We start from the raw sequence: 17,759 nt of genomic DNA on the forward strand, positions 1-17,759 counted from the left end.
AGTGAGATCTGGCAAAGGGCTCTGGCTGTTTATTCCTTGGGAAATGAGAAGTGCAGGCAGGAGTGAGGGGCATCTCTCAGGGCCACTTGGGTCAGTAGGGACAAAGGTGATTGTAGGAAAGAGAAGGTAAGGGGTAAGGGGTGGGAAGAAGAAGCAGTAAAAAGTGGAAAGAGTGGCCGGCGCCATGGCTCACTAGGCTAATCCTCCGCCTTGTGGTGCCAGTACACCGGGTTCTAGTCCCGGTCGGGGCGCCGGATTCTGTCCCGGTTGCCCCTCTTCCAGGCCAGCTCTCTGCTGTGGCCAGGGAGTGCAGTGGAGGATGGCCCAAGTGCTTGGGCCCTGCACCCCATGGGAGACCAGGATAAGTACCTGGCTCCTGCCATCGGATCAGTGCGGTGCGCCGGCCACAGCATGCCAGCCACGGCAGCCATTGGAGGGTGAACCAACGGCAAAGGAAGACCTTTCTCTCTGTCTCTCTCTCTCACTGTCCACTCTGCCTGTAAAAAAAAAAAAAAAAAGGAGTTTAGAAAAGAGTTCAGAGGAAGGGTGGGTGATCGAAACTCTTACCCAGAGAATGCGGCTGGTTTGGACAAGATGCTGATTCCTTGCTCCCCTCCTCCCATAGGGCACCATAAATGTTAGGAAAAGAGGTGCAGAATAGAGAAGAGGCAGTGTACGAATTTACAGCCAGACTGAATTTATTCAGAGAAAACAAATTCGCAGAGGTGGGTGACCAATTGCTACCATGCACATTGATGGAAAACATTGCAGAAGGCCTTGGGCCTTTTTGTATTTTAGGGGGCCAAGTGATGGGGCGTGGTCTCCCAGCTCACAAACCTAATCTAATGGAAGGTAGAGGTGAATTGCTGAAACTGGCTGGGGTCTGGGGAGCCTGGAAAAGAATGCAGGGGGGGTGGGGTATGAAGGCAATAGGGTGTGAGACCCAGTTGAGATTCAAGGGCAAGGAATGCATTCCAATGTTTATCGATCTTTTGGGCAGTGAGCAAGAATGGATGAGGCTTATGTCTTTGTTCCATCACAAACAGTTTGTAAAGGGCACTGAAATGCACTAGTAGTTGCCACATAGCTCACAACTGGCAGAGTCTGTTTGCTAACCCAGGGCTCTTTGTCTAAGCACAATGCTCTTTCCTACAACCCTACTCAGCTATGTCTGGTGAACTCAACTCTCAGCTTCCTAGAGGTGAGTGCCCAGTTATATTTGGAGTCCTAACCATGCAGTTCCTGGTACATCAATGGAGTCCAACCATTTGTCAAATTCAAGTAGGCAGGCATACAGGTCAAAATTGATTAGGTTTGTGAGCTGGGAGACCACGCCTTTGCCACGCCCCTGTGTGACCTCATCCCCCTATCTGGCCACATCTGAGTGCCCACCAGCCAATCAGGTTAATTAACCACTCCCCTTTGGAAGTGGGTTGAAAGCCTGGGACATGGTGTGTCCAGCCCCTCCTCTTCTGTTTCCTGGCCTCTTGCCAGGAGGGGGCCTGCTGTAGCCCAGTGCCTCCAGGGCACATGGCCTTTGGGCCATGCGCCCTAGGCTTCCAGGCCTGGATGCTCCACCATGTGGCTGGTTCCTGGTGCTCTGTATGAACCCCTGTTTACCTCTCTCTCAAATAAAGCTCTCACCCTTCTATGCATCGTTCTCACTAAATAAAAGCTTAAAATGTGCCATGCTGCCTCGTTTATCTGTGCCATTATTTAGAATTCTTCTCTAAATATTAGGCAAGAACCCTCTCGGGCTTATTAATATTGGAGATTTATTAATAAGCTCATGGTGAAATCGTGTGGTACCCCAAATTCTGGTAGCACATGTGGCACCCCAGATGCCACTTCTGGGAAACTTTAAAGGACCACATTTCAGTATAGATTTTAGGGGGTCATGTCTGATTTCAAAATTAATCAAATATCGTAACCTCACTGTCCTTATGTAGCCTGCCAGCTGACTAGTGTTAGAGAAATAATTAAAAATGAAACCTCCTGCCAACCCATAAAGATAGAAGAGAAAGAAAACAATTCTATGGTTAAATAAGCACTAACCAGACTGCAATGTACATTGCATGAGACTTTCTAAACAGACTACAAAGAAAGAAGTCCTGCCCTGTTAGAGTGACGCATCCCATACCTGTTCTCAAGTGAGCAGACGTGACAGCACCTTTTGTTAAATACAGTTCATCCTAAATTCACCAGGTAATTGCCATGGTCATCTGTGGCAGCCGATTGTCTTTATCCAAAGGAAAATAAAACTCAAACCTCCAAGACAGGTGGGTAGTTCTGAGATTGGAAATGAACCCCTAAAATCTATAGGAAATAAGCCCCTTAAAGTTCCCCAGAAGTGCCATCTGGAATGCCACATATGTTACTGGAATTTGGGGTGCCATATGCTATCACCATTTATTAATAAATCCCCAATATTAATAAGCCCGAGAGGGTTCTTGCCTAATATTTAGAGAAGAAATCTAAATACCGGCATCAATAAACGAGGCAGCATGGCACATTTTAAGCTTTTACTCAGTGAGAGAAATCATAGGAGAGTGAGAACTTTATTTAATGTCGCTCCCTTGCCTGCAAAGGAACGACACTGCTCCCAGCTGATGGGTCTTCAGTAGACTTTTATTTAAACAGGATAGAAAAAGAAACCCTTGAGCAAGGGGAGCTCCGAAAGAAAGGGGAAGCTCCCGTACCATATCACAAACAGCTTATATAGTATTGTCGCTCCCCCTCTTCGTGGAGGAACGACACAGGACCCTGCGCTGTTCTTTCGTCTGCTCGGCCCTCCCCGGGTTTGCTGCTGGTTCTTCCCGGGTTGGCTACTATCCCTTCCACCTCCGTGGAAGGGCAGTTCCCCCTGGCCACATTCCCCACTTCCGCAGGGGAGCGGCACACCGCCGGCCGGCTCTCTCGGGGGCTGCACGGGTTCCCTCAGATGTTCCCCATAGATGTTCCTGGTGCATGCCGTCTCTCTCCTCCTTTATAGTCCTCCTCCGCCAATCCCAACTCGGCTGCCCACACGCCGAGTACGCCGCTCTCCAATCAGGAGCAAGTCCTACAGTTTATTAGTTGAACTGGAGGCAGCTGTGCGGAAGCTGTTTACTTCTCTCCCAGCGCCATATTGTGGGAGAGCAGATGCATAGAATAAGTCCTAATTCGAGTAACTTAGTCTAGTCCGGATTGCTCCCCACATAGTATATCATTGCAGAAGCATGTAATGCAAGCTTAGTCCATGCTACAGTCCATGCGGCGGTGCTCCAATCGGGTGCCTGATCACGCACAGTCCATGCGCTCCTTGTCCAACCATAAAGGTGATCACGCGCCTTCATCCAATCAAGCTCCTGGTCACGTAGCAGGCGACTTGGGTGCTAACAACCAGCTTCCACCTGGTGTTTTCTCAGCCTTGGTCAGTGGGAAAAGAAGTACGGGAAGCCCCAAGGCCATGGTTATTTTGACTCTAGCCTGGGGTTATGAAACGGTCCGATATCACAGCTCAACAGAAACCATAAACATCCACACAGCAGTAACTATTGCAAACAGTCAGCAAGCTAAGCCTTAGCATGTGGGCCCATGGCTGGCTCATGGGTCCCCACAATCTAAGAGACAGAGATAAATCTGGGTTCATACCAAGCACCAGGAACCAGCCACGTGGAATAGAATCTAGGGCAGGAAGCCTACGGTGGGTGGCCTGAAGGCCAGGCACTCTGGGAGCGCAGGGCTACAGCAAGCCCCCTCCTGGCAAGAGGCCAGGAAACAGAAGAGGAGGGGCTGGACACACCATGTCCCAGGCTTTCAACCCACTTCCAAAGGGGAGTGGTTAAGTAACCTGATTGGCCAGTGGGCACTCGGATGTGGCCAGGTAGGGGCATGAAGTCACACAGGGGCATGACAAAGGTATCAGGTAGGGTGTGAGGTCACACAGGGGCCTGGTGAAGGCGTGGTCTCCCAGCTCACAAACCTGATCAATTTTAACCTATATGCCTGCCTACTTCAGTTCTACCTGTGTGTAGGTTGAGCTCTCACCTTCCCACCCAGAAGGGGAGAAAGTGGGAGCTACCACCTCCGTGTTTGCATTTCAAAGACCAAGCCCCCAGGCCCTGAAGGAAAACATTTCTGACTTGAGAAACTGCTGAAAGGCTTAGTTGGCTTTTTAAAAAGATTTAAATACATCTAATACATCTCGGAAGGAAAAAGAATTTATAATTACACATTTTCTAAAGAAAGTACTCTGAAAAAGAAGGGAAATGGTCTCTTCTTGTTTTTATATCAAGGACTTTTTTTGTTTGTTTGATTAAATGTGTGTTTGCACTTTTCCAGGAGAGAAAGAGGAAACCTGATTAAATTAGAACACAAAGCAGGATCTGCTCAAGGGCCGATGAACGGGACCAGAGGTGTAGGAAAACCCCTGATGTCCAGAGTCTCAGGTGGACAAATCGAGACTTGGGTTGAGGAAGTGTTATGGAGTGATGAAGGCAATCTCGGTTCCTGTCTCACATCAGCATTTCCACATGGACAGGGACAGTGAGCAATGTGAGATTTATTGAAGTGAGAAACCTGCCGCAGCAGTCAGGAGGGCGGCTTCCAGGAAGGAGTTGCCCAGGAAGCTTGTGGGTACTGGCTCTTTTACACACAAAAGTGGATAGCTAGGTTTAACCAACCAGGCAGGAGGAGAATAACAGTTAACACCCCATCCCGAGTCAGAGAGTACCTATCAGAGGACTGTTATTAGCAATCCTGTCTAGCCTATTCTCATGATAAAGCTAAGAAGGGGGCACTTTATCCACTCTTAAAGGGACTCTGCACCTTTTCTCATTCCTACGGGGAACTGACCAATCTGCCTATTAGCCTGTCTGACTCCTCATCCACTGTTACTTTGTAACATCAAGTTCATGGGAAAGAGGCCAAACTTGAACTGTGAGGTGTCCAGTTTAGAACAATGTCTGCATTAGAGTAAGCCAGATGCCAGAGGTGTAGCAAAAATGGTGTGGTCCAGAGAAGTCTCTGGTCTAGACTACTCTGTGTCCTCTTTAAGTTCTGGGCAGATGCCAAAGGATGTGACTATTAAAAAGAAGAGTGTTCCCAAGCCAAGCATTTCCTGTTACTATTTTAATAATATTTAGAGCCTTTTTTCCCCCTTGTCCTGGTCTCATGAAAATTGGAGAGGAGCAGACATTAACTTCTGCATAGTAATTATTTTTCTAGTACTTGAGAGTCAGAGCTAACCTGCCTCAACTTTCTCACCTTCATACTTCACCATCTAATACTAACAACTGCAAATAAGTGGTTAAGAGGGAAATTGAAAGACAGAATATACATTAAGAATGAAAAGGACAATCAAATGAATTTAAGAGTTCAGGGAGAAGAAGGACTGGAAATTAATTTTTACTGTTTTCTTGTTGCTTCTCTCAATTTACCTGTTCTAAAACAAAAGCATATCTTTTTTTTTCTCCTTAATTTAGGAAATGTCATGAAATACTAAAATGTGGGAGGTGGCAGGGAGGAGGCAGGAGGAAGGCATTATTCTGCGACAGAAAAATAACCACCATTAACACTTCCAAAATACAGGCTTCTAGCATTTTCTCCATTCCTTTTTACACATAATTGAACTATATAGAATCTTATTTGATGGTGTAATGTCTTATTTGATAGTATAACGAAGCATTTTTCAGTACTGTAAAACTCATGAGTGGATAGTCATCTGTTGCTTTGCAACAAATTGTGTGCATGTATGAAGCTTACCAGCGAGTAAATAATTATCCAACTTAATTCCTGTGAGTCGAAAATCTGAGACAGACGTGGCTGGTATTTCTAGTTCAGTGTCTTATGAGGCTGCAGTCAAGATGGGGCCTTGAGGAGCCGGTGTTGTGGTGTCACAGGTAGCGCTACCGCCTGTGATGCCAGCATCCCATATCGGCACCGATTTGTGACCTGGCTGCTCCACTTCCGGTCCAGCTCCTGGGACAGCAGTGGCAGATGGGCCAAGTGATTGGGCCCCTGCTCCCCATGTGAGAGACCTGGCTCCTGGCGTTGATCTCATCCAGACTTGGCCACTGCAGCAATGTGGAGAGTGAACCAGTGGATAAATCTCTCTCTCTCTCTTTAATCCTACTTTTCAAATTAATTCATAAATCTTTAAAAAATAAAAAATACAGTGGCCTGGGCTGCAGTCACTTAAGAAAGGTATAGTGCAGCTGAAGCATCCGCTTCCAAGGTAGGTCACTTGCAGGCTATGGCAGGTGGCCTCAGTCCATTGTCACATGGGCTTCTCTGCAGGGCTGCTTGAGTCTCCTCACAACATGGCACCTGACTTCTGCCAGAGCAGGTGACCCGAGAGAGAGTACAGTGAAAGCTACAGTGTCTTGTGTTGCCTCTTAAGCCACATGCAATCATTTCTGTAACCTCCTAGTTACACAGGCCAGCAATATTCAGTGTGGAAGGGGCCTACGCAGGACTGGGATCACCAGACACCAAGAGAAATGCTGGCGACCCTCTTAGAGGCTTGCTACCACAAGTTTTCTTTCTTTAATATGTATTTTAAGGCAGAATGACAGGGAGAGGGAGATCTTCCATCCACTGGTTTATTCTCCAAGTGGCTGCAACAGTCATGGCTGGAGCAGGCTGGAGCTGGAAGCCTGGAATGCCATCAGGGCCTCCTCCCTGGGTGGAAGGGGCCCAAGTGTGTGGGCCATCATCGTCTGCCTTCCCAGGTCCATTGACAGGAAGCTGCATAGGAAGCAGAGCAGCTTAACCAGATGCAACACATCACCAGCCCCCACAATGGGAGTTCTTAATGGTTGCAGGAATCTTGTCACATTGCTATCTGTAACTGTATTCCTGGCTTATACAGGTTGGGTATTGTTTCCAGTAATTCACTGTAACAAATAACCCTCTACCAAGCACCTTTGTATATTAAACTTTTTTTTTTTTTTTTTGACAGGCAGAGTGGACAGTGAGAGAGAGACAGGGAGAAAGGTCTTCCTTTACCGTTGGTTCACCCTCCAGTGGCCGCTGCATCTGGCGCGCTGCAGCCAGTGCACCGCGCTGATCCGAAGGCAGGAGCCAGGTGCCCCTCCTGGTCTCCCATGGGGTGCAGGGCCCAAGGACTTGGGCCATCCTCCACTGCCTTCCTGGGCCACAGCAGAGAGCTGGCCTGGAAGAGGGGCAACCGGGACAGAATCCGGTGCCCCGATCGGGACTAGAACCCAGTGTGCCAGCACCGCAGGCGGAGGACTAGCCCATTGAGCCACAGCACTGGCCATATATTAAACTTTTCATCAATACTTCACATTACCTCCTTACAACGTGGTCTCAGAAGTGAGACTGTTGAGTTAAAACAACTTTTAGTTTCCTTTTATATTGTCTTCAGAAAGCAAATTATAGTTTTATATTGCTCATTTCAGTTAATATATCCTTTTCCTTTTATGTGCTCTGGTAAATGCCTTAACTATCTAGGCATTGATTCATCACTGAATGTTTATTTTTCATAGAATGAATTCTTTCTCTAATATATGTTGAGTAGATACTCTGTTTCACATAAATAATAATGTTTTAATACTTATGGCATGTGGGTTTTCTCATTGTTGTGTAACCATTTTGTTGTAGATCCTCCTGAGTTTGTTTGTTGCTGTAATTTTGGACAACTTAGAACTTGATGAAGATCTAAAGAAGCTAAAACAAGTAAGTAACATTGGGGATTTTTTAAACCTGCATTTTAAAAAATAAGAGCAACATGTGCTTATAGGAAATACTGAGTTTGAGCTTCAAAGTAAAAATAATAAAACTTAATAAATTAAGACAAAATGAGTTGTCAGAATGGTATTCTTTTAGCTATTATCTAATATAAACAAGAAAAATGTTATATTGCTCTATGAATAATCCTAGAGATAGTTTTATGTTACTGAATAAAAATGAGATCAGAATAACAGTATATTGGATTTGGAGATCATTTTTTTGCCATTAAATGAATGCTGTTGGCAATTAAATGCTTAGGGCCAGATTGCCGTTTTGCCTAATTGTGTGTCATACTCTTTTTTGTTTATTTTTCTTTTTTTCTGTTTTTGTTTTTTTGACATGCAGAGTTAGACAGTGAGAGAGAGAGACAGAGAGAAAGGTCTTCCTTTGCCGTTGGTTCACCCCCCAAGTGGCCGCTACAGCCAGCGTGTTGTGGCTGGCGTGCTGCGCTGATCCAAGGCCAGGAGCCAGGTGCTTCCTCCTGGTCTCCCATGCAGGTGCAGGGCCCAAGCACTTGGGCCATCCTCCACTGCCTTCCCGGGCCACAGCAGAGAGCTGGAATGGAAGAGGAGCAACTGGGACAGAATCCGGCACCTTGACTGGGACTAGAACCCAGGGTGCCGGCGTCACAGACGGAGGATTAGCCTAGTGAGCAGGGCGCCGGCTTCATACTCTTGATCCTTGATATAAATGCATTCAACATTAACTTACCTGACCTCTAGGTGCTGAAAGAGAATTTAGTCTGGATGTCCATTGTGATTGCAAGCCATTAGATAAAATAAATGATCAGATGTGTACCTAGTGAAGTATGAAGACAGAATGGCTGCCAGGGCAGTGATGACTCTCCCCCCAGAATGGAAATGGACATGGGTGAAGGTTATGTTTTTAATGAAAGAAAAAACACAGGCAGGCTTACCATGCCCTGGTTGCTCAAATCTTTGGCTCTTTCAAAGATTCTGGTCTCTATGATAAGTAGAGTTGGTGTGGGAAAGGAACACTCCTTAGACATTGCAAGGGTAGTTGGGATGTTAGCAGATAGAAACGAGGCTCTACAAGAATTCTGTCTGGAATCTATATGAAGGCCCTAAACGTTCAGAATTTCCAATAGCTGTCTATATTTTAATAAAAAATAGAACCTATTGAATTTTTTTATATTTGTTTTTAGATATCTAATGGTCACTTTAGACATTTCATTTTATTATCATTTTTCTCCAAAGCCTATGCATTTAACCAAGGATACTAATAAGGATAAAAAGTATTTAATATAAAGGTTCTAATGATGAGAAACTAAGACAGATTTTGAGTTCTTTAATGTCTTGCAGCTACACAGACAAAGAGGTATCTGGTGGGTGGAGATGGCTTCTTCCAGATCTTTTCACTTTGTGTTGGAAAAAAATGAATTCTTCAAACCAGAGTTAGGAGTGCTTTGATGGCATAAATTCATTGTAGGAAAAAACATGTGATATGTGGGTTCAGCATTGAAACTCATCAATAGTAAAATTAGACATCACCAATACAAATCTTTTGGTGTGTATCCATATTAAATCATACTTGACAAATCTATATACATGTGGATTTTCCTTTATACCATATTCATTATGCATTGAATTTGAATATCATCTGATAGAGTACATTAAAATATATACTCTACACATAAAATGAAAATATTCTATTGTTTCTGTGTGCTACTGTCAGGTTCATTATGGTTCTAAAATACCTTTTGCCAAGTAAAACGCTATGCAATTCCAACCCATATTTGTAAAATAGTTTTTTTTTAAGAAATCAGAAAAATAAATTTATATGTAGCAATTTTTTTCAAATTCATGAAGTCAAATGTGAAAATATTTCCCAGTGTTTTTTTTTTCAATATTTTAATTTATTTTTATATAAAAATATATACATATAACTTTATAAAAATTTTTTTTGGTTTGTCTAAGGATCTATCTAAGGATCACTTTGGGTTTCATTTAATTTTTATCAAGTAAAAAGCTTAGGACTTGACTTGGAATCTAACTTATTTTCTGGACTATAAAGTGTTAATAAAGTACATGGTGCGTTGAGTATATCATTAACTATAAATGGTTTTCATTTAATCACTTGTTAGATATTAGTGATGCTTTGTTTTTGGAAATTCTGTACATGAGAATTGATTATCCAATTGTACTAACCTGCAGTTTTGAGTCTCTTCTTTGAATATTTAGAAAGACTTCAGCACTGACAACTCCAATCACACATACAGCAGCAATTTCATTTTCATTAGTACTTTTCACATTGTTCTTTATTCATGATTGGACTGAAACTGCCTACCTGTTAAATTCATCTATCAATTTCACACTTGAAATTTGTTGGAGCATGTATTGTTATACAAAGTTAAAATATTCCTAGTTTATTTTAATATAAGAATGTTTTTATTTTCTCTAGTTATTAGTAACTAATGTACCTGGTTTCCTTAACTCCAGTGAACTTTGCCTAGAGGTAGGGTTCATTTACCTAATTCTCAGAACATGCACACACCAACACATACACATTTGCATGCAATTTCATACATACATGTGTATAATAATGTGGGTACCTGAAATTTTACACTGCTTCTGTGTAAAAATTTTTTTTCTTAAACTTCCATTAAAAATGATACCTGAATTAATTGTTTATTTGCTTTCCATATACCAATCCAACCTTTAAGATTTAAATACATATCCTCTATTTTTATTGTTCCCAGGTAGAGAATAGAATAGAGGAAATATAAGGGGGAAAAAGAATTTAGTTTTTCTAAAATTTCAAGCTCTAGGAAGCTGTAAGTATTCCAAATTCGGTCTTCATTCAGATCAAACCTTTATTTGCCTTATACTCATTTCTGTCAACGAGTGTATAGGGTATTATGGCTACCAGTGGTACTGTTGAATACTTCCTCATGCAAGGCACTTTATACCTTTTTTTTATTAGCAAATATACCTTATTTTATTACATGCCATCTACTGTCTAGAATCTATGGATTCAAAGATGAATAAGATAATTTTTTCTTGATGAGATTATACTAGCATACACTTTTTAAATTTATTTTTTAATTTTTTAAGGAATACAAATTTCATAAGTATGGCTCCCACCCACACTCTTAACCCTTCTCCCTCTCCCATTGCCAGTCGCATTCTCCATTAAGATTCAATTTCAATTAACTTTGTACACAGAAGAATAACTCTATGCTAAATAAAGATTTCAAGAATTTGCACACACACACAAAAGAAAGAAACTGAGAACTAGTTTTACAGTTAACTCTAAATACAATTCATTGGGGACAGAGATCCCGCATGGGGAGTTTAGTGCACAGTGACTCCTATTTAATTTAACAATTAACACTCTTACGTATGATGCCAGTGACCAGCCAAGGCTCTTGACATGAGCTGCCTAGGCTATGGGAGTCTATTGAGTCTACAAACTCTGTCATTGTTTGAACAAGGCCATAAGCAAAGTGGAAGTTCTCTCCTCCCTTTGGAGAAAAATGCATCCTTTGAGGACCACTTTTTCTACTGGGGTCTCTCTCACAGAGATCCTTCATGTAGAATATTTTTTGCCACAGTGTCTTCGTTTTCCATGCCTGAAATGCTCTCACAGGCTTTTCAGGCAGACAGGAAGTCTTAAGGGCTGATTCTGAGGTCAGAGTGTTATTGGAAGCGATTATCATTCTGTGAGTCTGCTTCTCATGTTAGACATAATCTCATTTTTAAATCTATCTATTGTTATTACCAGGCACTTGATCCTTGTTATATGATATCTTTAACACTTAATCCTATCTATATGTTCACCTAACTCTTAATATGATCACTTTAACAATTAAGATGGCATTTTTGCCATCAAGCTTAATGGGATTTAGAGTCCCATGACAATTTTCTAAACTGTACCCTTAGAAGTAAGTCCATAGGAATGTATGCAGAACTATACAGCTTTACAGTTATAAATTTCCTCCTCCCTCTCTTATTCCTACTCTTATTTTTTACAGAGATCTATTTTCAATTGAATTTATACACATATGATTAATTCTATGGATAAAGACTTCAACAAAGAGTATGCAGGAAAAAAAGATAAAGAAAATGAAACGGGAGAGTGCCACAGCTCACTAGGCTAATCCTCCACCTTGCGGCGCCAGCACACAGGGTTCTAGTCCCGGTCGGGGAGCCAGATTCTGTCCCGGTTGCCCTTCTTCCAGGCCAGCTCTCTGCTGTGGCCAGGGAGTGCAGTGGAGGATGGCCAAGTGCTTGGGCCCTGCACCCCATGGGAGATCAGGATAAGCACCTGGCTCCTGCCATCGGATCAGCACGGTGCGCCGGCTGCAGTGCACTGGCCGCGGCGACCATTGGAGGGTGAACCAACAGCAAAAGGAAGACCTTTCTCTCTGTCTCTCTCTCGCTGTCCACTCTGCCTGTCAAAAAAAAAAAAAGAAACTGTTACTTAATAGTCAAGACAAGGGTAGCTCAAATCACCCCTTTTCGAAGTGTCAATTTCACTACTACAGATTTCATTTTAGATCCTCTATTAGTTCTCACAGATCAAGGAGAACATAAGTATTTGTCCCTTGGGACTGGCTTATTTCACTAAGTATGATGTTTTCCAGATTCCTCCATTTTGTTGCAAATAACCAGATTTCATTTTTTTTACTGCTGTGTAGTATTCCATATTGTGCATATCCCATAATGTCTTTATCCAGTTCAGTTGATGGGCATTTAGGTTGATTCCATGTCTTAGCTTTGTGAATTGAGCTACAATAAATCTGAAGGTACAAATAGCTCTTTTATTTGCCAATTTAATTTCCCTTGGGTAAATTCCAAGGAGAGGGATGGCTGGCTCATATGCTAGGTCTATATTAAGATTTCTGAGGTATTTCCAAACTGTCTTCCATAGTGGCTTTAACAGTCTACAATCCCACCAACAGTGGATTAGGGTAACTTTTTCCTCAGATCTTGCCAGCATTTATTGTTTGTTGATTTCTGTATGTGAGCCATTCTAACCGGGGTGAGGTGAAACCTCATTGTGGTTTTGATTTGCATTTCTATGATTGCTAGTGATCTTGAACATTTTTTCATGTGTCTGTTGGCCATTTGGATTTCCTCTTTTGAAAAATGTCTATTTAAGTCTTTGGCCCATCTGTTAACTGGGTTGTTCGTTTTGTTGTGGAATTTCTTGATCTCTTTGCAGATCTATGTAATTTTATCATCAATTTTTTGAATCCCATTTCTTGCATTTCTTCTATCTCATCATCTTCACAATCAAGTGTTGAAGTGTTGTGTTCTTTTGAGGGCATCATGTTGTCTTCCTTATTCTTGTTTCTTGAAATGGTGTGTTTGTTGTTTGGCATTTGATTTTTTTTTTTCCTGTGGATACTTTTATGTTTGTACTATGACTCTGTAGATAAGTGGAGTATCTACTTTCAGTGACTATCTAGAGGCTTGTAGTGGATGTGGCCAAGGAGCTCTGTTCAATTCTCCAAAGTTAATGGTGTGCCTAAAGTGGTACACCCAGGTTTGACAAGGTGTTTGACATCTCTTCTTCTTTTTTTTTTTAATCAGAAGGGAAGTTTTATTCTCATCTGAGCTCTTCCCCTCAAAGGAGACCAGTACCTGAGTGCTAGCCCCAGCGGGTATAATATTTTTCCACTCTGTCCCAGGGACCACACAAAGGATCTGTGCAGTCTTCAGTGTAAATTCAGATTCCCCAGCAATGACTCTCACCAGGTAACCAGGAAGCCCTGAGCGTGTGGCCTCTCCCATTGTGACTGCCCAAAGTCCCAGCCACACCTTGAGTCTTCCCACAAACCCTCAGTTTTTTTCATAGTCCTGGCACAGAAGCCTCACACAGTCATAGGCTCCAAGCCCTCAGTTAGTTCTCCCCCCCAGAGTCAGGAGTCTACACTCAGCTGGTTGCTAGGCACAGACACGAGCTGGCACAGCTGTTACATATGTCCAAAATGGCACCAGCTCTGTCGGCTTGTTACAGGATGCCATTGTAAAATGATCAGAGAGAAAGAAACGTGTCTGTCCTTTTTTTTTTCTCCTCTAGTTTGGCAGGTACACTATCCTCCATGGAGCTCCAAGCCAGGTTCCCTCTAGGCTCTTCCTGCAGCTTTGTTGCCAGTGGCTTGGGCTGCTGCAGTCTGTTCTCACCTTACTGTCCAATGCTGGTGTGTAGGCTCTAGGCTCTTGGAGTCCTGAATTGTGGGTGTCCACGGCTCTCCAGGTAGGTCCACCGTGTCCCTCTAATTTTGTTAGATTTTTCTCTGCTATTTTCTCCCTAACTCTTCCCTGAGACTGCACTCTCTCCACTTTTTTTAAACTATCTTCTTCTAGACTAGAGCATTAAGCTCCCTCCCTACTCCACATCTTGTGTACTAGCATCCTAAGTGCTTTATAGTTTAACTTAGTTCTCAGAACAACTATTCAGTGCAAGTATTATTGTGATATCCATGTTATAGACAATTTAAATCACTGGCACAAGGCCACACAGCCAAGTCAAGGCTAGAATTCAGATCCAGGCAATGTAGACCAAAAGCACAGCTTCTCACCCTATAAACCATAGTGGATCAAGGGACAGCACCATTGACTTCAAGCATGAGCCGTGTGCGTTGTGTAAGCTCACTCAGCAGACTGCTAATTATTTCTAAATAACAGTGCTGTACATGGCAGAGGCCTCCTTGTAGTCACCAACTAACTGTTGGAGTGAGGTTCCTTTTTCTGAGAAGTGGGGATGCCTTAAGCAAGTCAGTTATTAGAGCTATTCAAAAAAGTTCTTGGCTGGCACCATGGCTCACTTGGCTAATCCTCCACCTGTGGCACCGGCACCCTGGGTTCTAATCCCAGCTGGGGCACTGGATTCTGTCCCGGTTGCTCCTCTTCCAGTCCAGCTCTCTGCTGTGGCCTGGGAAGACAGTGGAGGATGGCCCAAGTGCTTGGGACCTACACCCACATGGGAGACCAGGAGGGAGCACCTGGCTCCTGGCTTCGGATCAGCGTAATTCCAGCTGTAGCAGTAACTTGGGGGGTGAACCAACGGAAGGAAGACCTTTCTCCCTGTCTCTCCCTCACTGTCTAACTCTGCCTGTCAAAAAAAGTAATAATAATAAAAAGTTCTTTGTTTCACCTCAAAAGTCATATGGTGTGATCAGAGTCCCTGGAGTTATGACTCCTCCATGTGCTAGCAAATGCTGCCCAAGGCGCCCCTGGGAGAACTGGTCCCTCTTAGACACAGGCATAGTACTCTGGCCACACTTCAGCCTTTCCGCGAGGCATCCAGAGACTTTTCATGCACTTTCTCTGCATGTGCTAAAAACCCTGGTGTTACATTTGGAACTTGGTCCACAGTCATTTTTCAAGAGCAGTAGAAGCCACATTTGGAACTTGGTCCACAGTCATTTTTCAAGAGCAGTAGAAGCCAGAGCCGGCTACTTCTGAAAACACAGCAAACTGAAGCCACAGAGGAGGAGAAAGCAGTACTGATGCCTCGGGGAGGAAGTGCCCCCATCAGGCTGCCCCGGATGTGAGGTGAGGGTAGGAAGCCTGAAAGGATGAGGGCCAAATTAGAGTGGAAGAGGGAGAGAAAGGAAAGGAAGGCATAGAACCATTATTGGAAGCAGTATGTGATGAAGGGGAAAGGATATGAGCAAATCCAGAGATAGGAAGATGACCAGGTCCAGAGGCCAAATGTCAAAGGTCACAGGAGCTGTTCAGGTCATTTGAAGTTCCATGAAGACAAAGATGCTGTGTGTCACCAGTCATGTTCTCCTCTGGTAGAGACAGGACACTGGCACCTCTTCCTACTTTCCTTTGTGCCCTCCTTGTTTTAGGCAGTAGGTTCCAGCCGCTGTCCTCATGAGAAACTGTGCAGCCTAACACTTCGGGAGGGCTAAGGAGAGTCTTGCACTCACAGAATAAGGCCACACGTGCTAAGCAGAATGCCAGGCTTCATATTCCTGGCCAGCAGTCTGCAAGTTGTAGATGGCAGTGCTGTTTCCTTAATTCTGAAGCTCTGAAGTCCCTGCATGTTGGCCTTCCTTTAAGAAGAAGAAAGGCAACAGTGAATTTCTCATTGCCTCAAAGCATTTTGGTGCGAAAAAATAGGACTTTTTTTGAAGATAGGGCTCACAGGGGAAATAAAAGGGGATGAATTTCAACATCACTGCATATCCCCACCACATCTTCTCCAGTATACCACCAGTGTGTGCTGTGCTGACCACTGATGCGGCTTTCCTTTTGTCACTCTTCAAAATAAATCATTCAAAATGCCACGCCAATCAGGGGGGTCCCCATAAAAATTCCTGTTAAGATACGGTTGATTCTGAGCAGCAATATAGCAGTGGCAATCTCCTGACAGCTGCCCTATAGCCTGTTCAAGAGGCCAGACTTCTGGCCGGCGCCACGGCTCACTAGGCTAATCCTCTGCCTACGGCGCCGGAACCCCAGGTTCTAGTCCCAGTTGGGGCGCTGGGTTCAGTCCTGGTTGCTCCTCTTCCAGTCCAGCTTTCTTCTGTGGTCCAGGGAGGCAGTGGAGGATGGCCCAAGAGTTTGGGCCCTGCACCCGCGTGGGAGACCAGGAGGAAGCACCTGGCTCCTGGCTTCGGATTGGTGTAGCTCCAGCCGTAGCGGCCATTTGGGGGTGATCCAGCGGAAGCAAGACCTTTCTCTCTGTCTCTCTCTCTCACTAACTCTGCCTGTCAGAAAAAAAAGACCAGACTTCTCCTTTAAGCATTCCCTAAACCCAGTACAAGACCTGGAAAATATATATCTTTAAATGACTTTTTGCATGGTATTGTCTGTGAATGCATGATGGTCGTGAACTGCTGAGAGGCCAATTCAGTGGGTAGGGGCTTAAAAAAAATAACTCCTGACCTAAAACGGTCCTGTGCACAGCGGTAAGAGATGAAGGTCTAGAAGCTCTGTGGAGTAGGAATAATACTGGGGAATGGAGATGGTGCTTTGTAAACTTTGAATATGAGAATTCTTGCAGCTTTAATGATTTTTGCAAATTCAGTGCAAGACAGATAGAAAGGGTTTTCTTTTAAGCAGTAGAAAATTCATTAAACGATGAGGGGGGAAGAAAAAAAACCCACAGAGAAGCCTCGGGGAAAGAATTGTTGAAAAGGGAAGTATAGATAGTCTTTTTAGATTAAAGTCAAAGCTGTGAAATTAAAAGCCGTTTCTCTGGCTTTCTCTCCAATCTCATTTGAATCCCAGTTCAGACTTGATGAAGTGTGGTCTTTGATGGAGTCCAGTGCAGTGGTGGATAGATGGATACAGAAGCTTCTGTCTCTGGTTGACAGTAATTTTTTAAATAAAAACAGCAAAATCTTATATCCCTTTTTTGACAACTCATGAGCTTAGGTTTAGTGTTTTTATTCAGTCTCACCCTGTTTATGTTGGTGTCACATATCGAGCAGACTGGTCTAAGGGATCACCACACTGCTGGCCAAATATTGTGTCTGTGTGGGTCTGCAGGGTGTTTGCAGAAGGGAATAGCATTTGCATTGAGTAAGGCAGATCCCCTTCCCCAGTGGAGCTGAGCATTAACTCCTTTGAGGGTCCAAATAGAACAAAAGGATGAAAGAAAGTTGAATCCACTCTGCCTGATGGCTTGGGCTGGGTATGGGAGCTCCTGCCCCCAGGACTCTCGGTTTGGAAGCTTCCATATCCAGACTGAAACTTAACACCATCTGATCACGTGCTCTCGGGCATTCAACCCGCAGTGCTGGCTGTCTTAGGTGTCCAGCTTGCAGATGGAAGCTTGTAAGACTCCGTGATCTCCATACCATGAAAGACAAGACCTTCTAATAAATATTTATAGACATACTATTGGTTCTGAATCTCTGGCTAATCCTGACTGATACAACCTGGAGCTTTCGTTCATATTCAGCTACTTCATTCATATTAAGAAGCATATCTAGAAAGTAGATTAAATGAGTAGCTTATCTAATTGATAGATCAGTGTATTATCTCCTTGTGAGTGTATAGGCAGGGAGCCAAATTATAATCAGAGTACAGCTT

The 17,759-nt window shown here is 43.6% G+C and overlaps 1 protein-coding gene across 3 annotated transcripts in view; it reads left to right on the forward strand.

Annotated features, from left to right (window-relative positions):
• NALCN (sodium leak channel, non-selective) overlaps nt 1–17,759 on the forward strand; it is a 368,383-nt gene that overhangs the window by 244,998 nt on the left and 105,626 nt on the right. For all 3 annotated transcript variants that reach the window (XM_089303460.1, XM_051849987.3, XM_089303461.1), the window contains one exon: nt 7,609–7,683. In XM_089303460.1, the coding sequence (XP_089159586.1) occupies nt 7,609–7,683 (75 nt within the window). The remainder of the gene's footprint in view (nt 1–7,608; nt 7,684–17,759) is intronic.

This window comes from Oryctolagus cuniculus, chromosome 9, assembly GCF_051225735.1.
Source record: "Oryctolagus cuniculus isolate XC-2025 breed Fujian yellow rabbit chromosome 9, ASM5122573v1, whole genome shotgun sequence".
NCBI classification, from domain to species: domain Eukaryota; kingdom Metazoa; phylum Chordata; class Mammalia; order Lagomorpha; family Leporidae; genus Oryctolagus; species Oryctolagus cuniculus.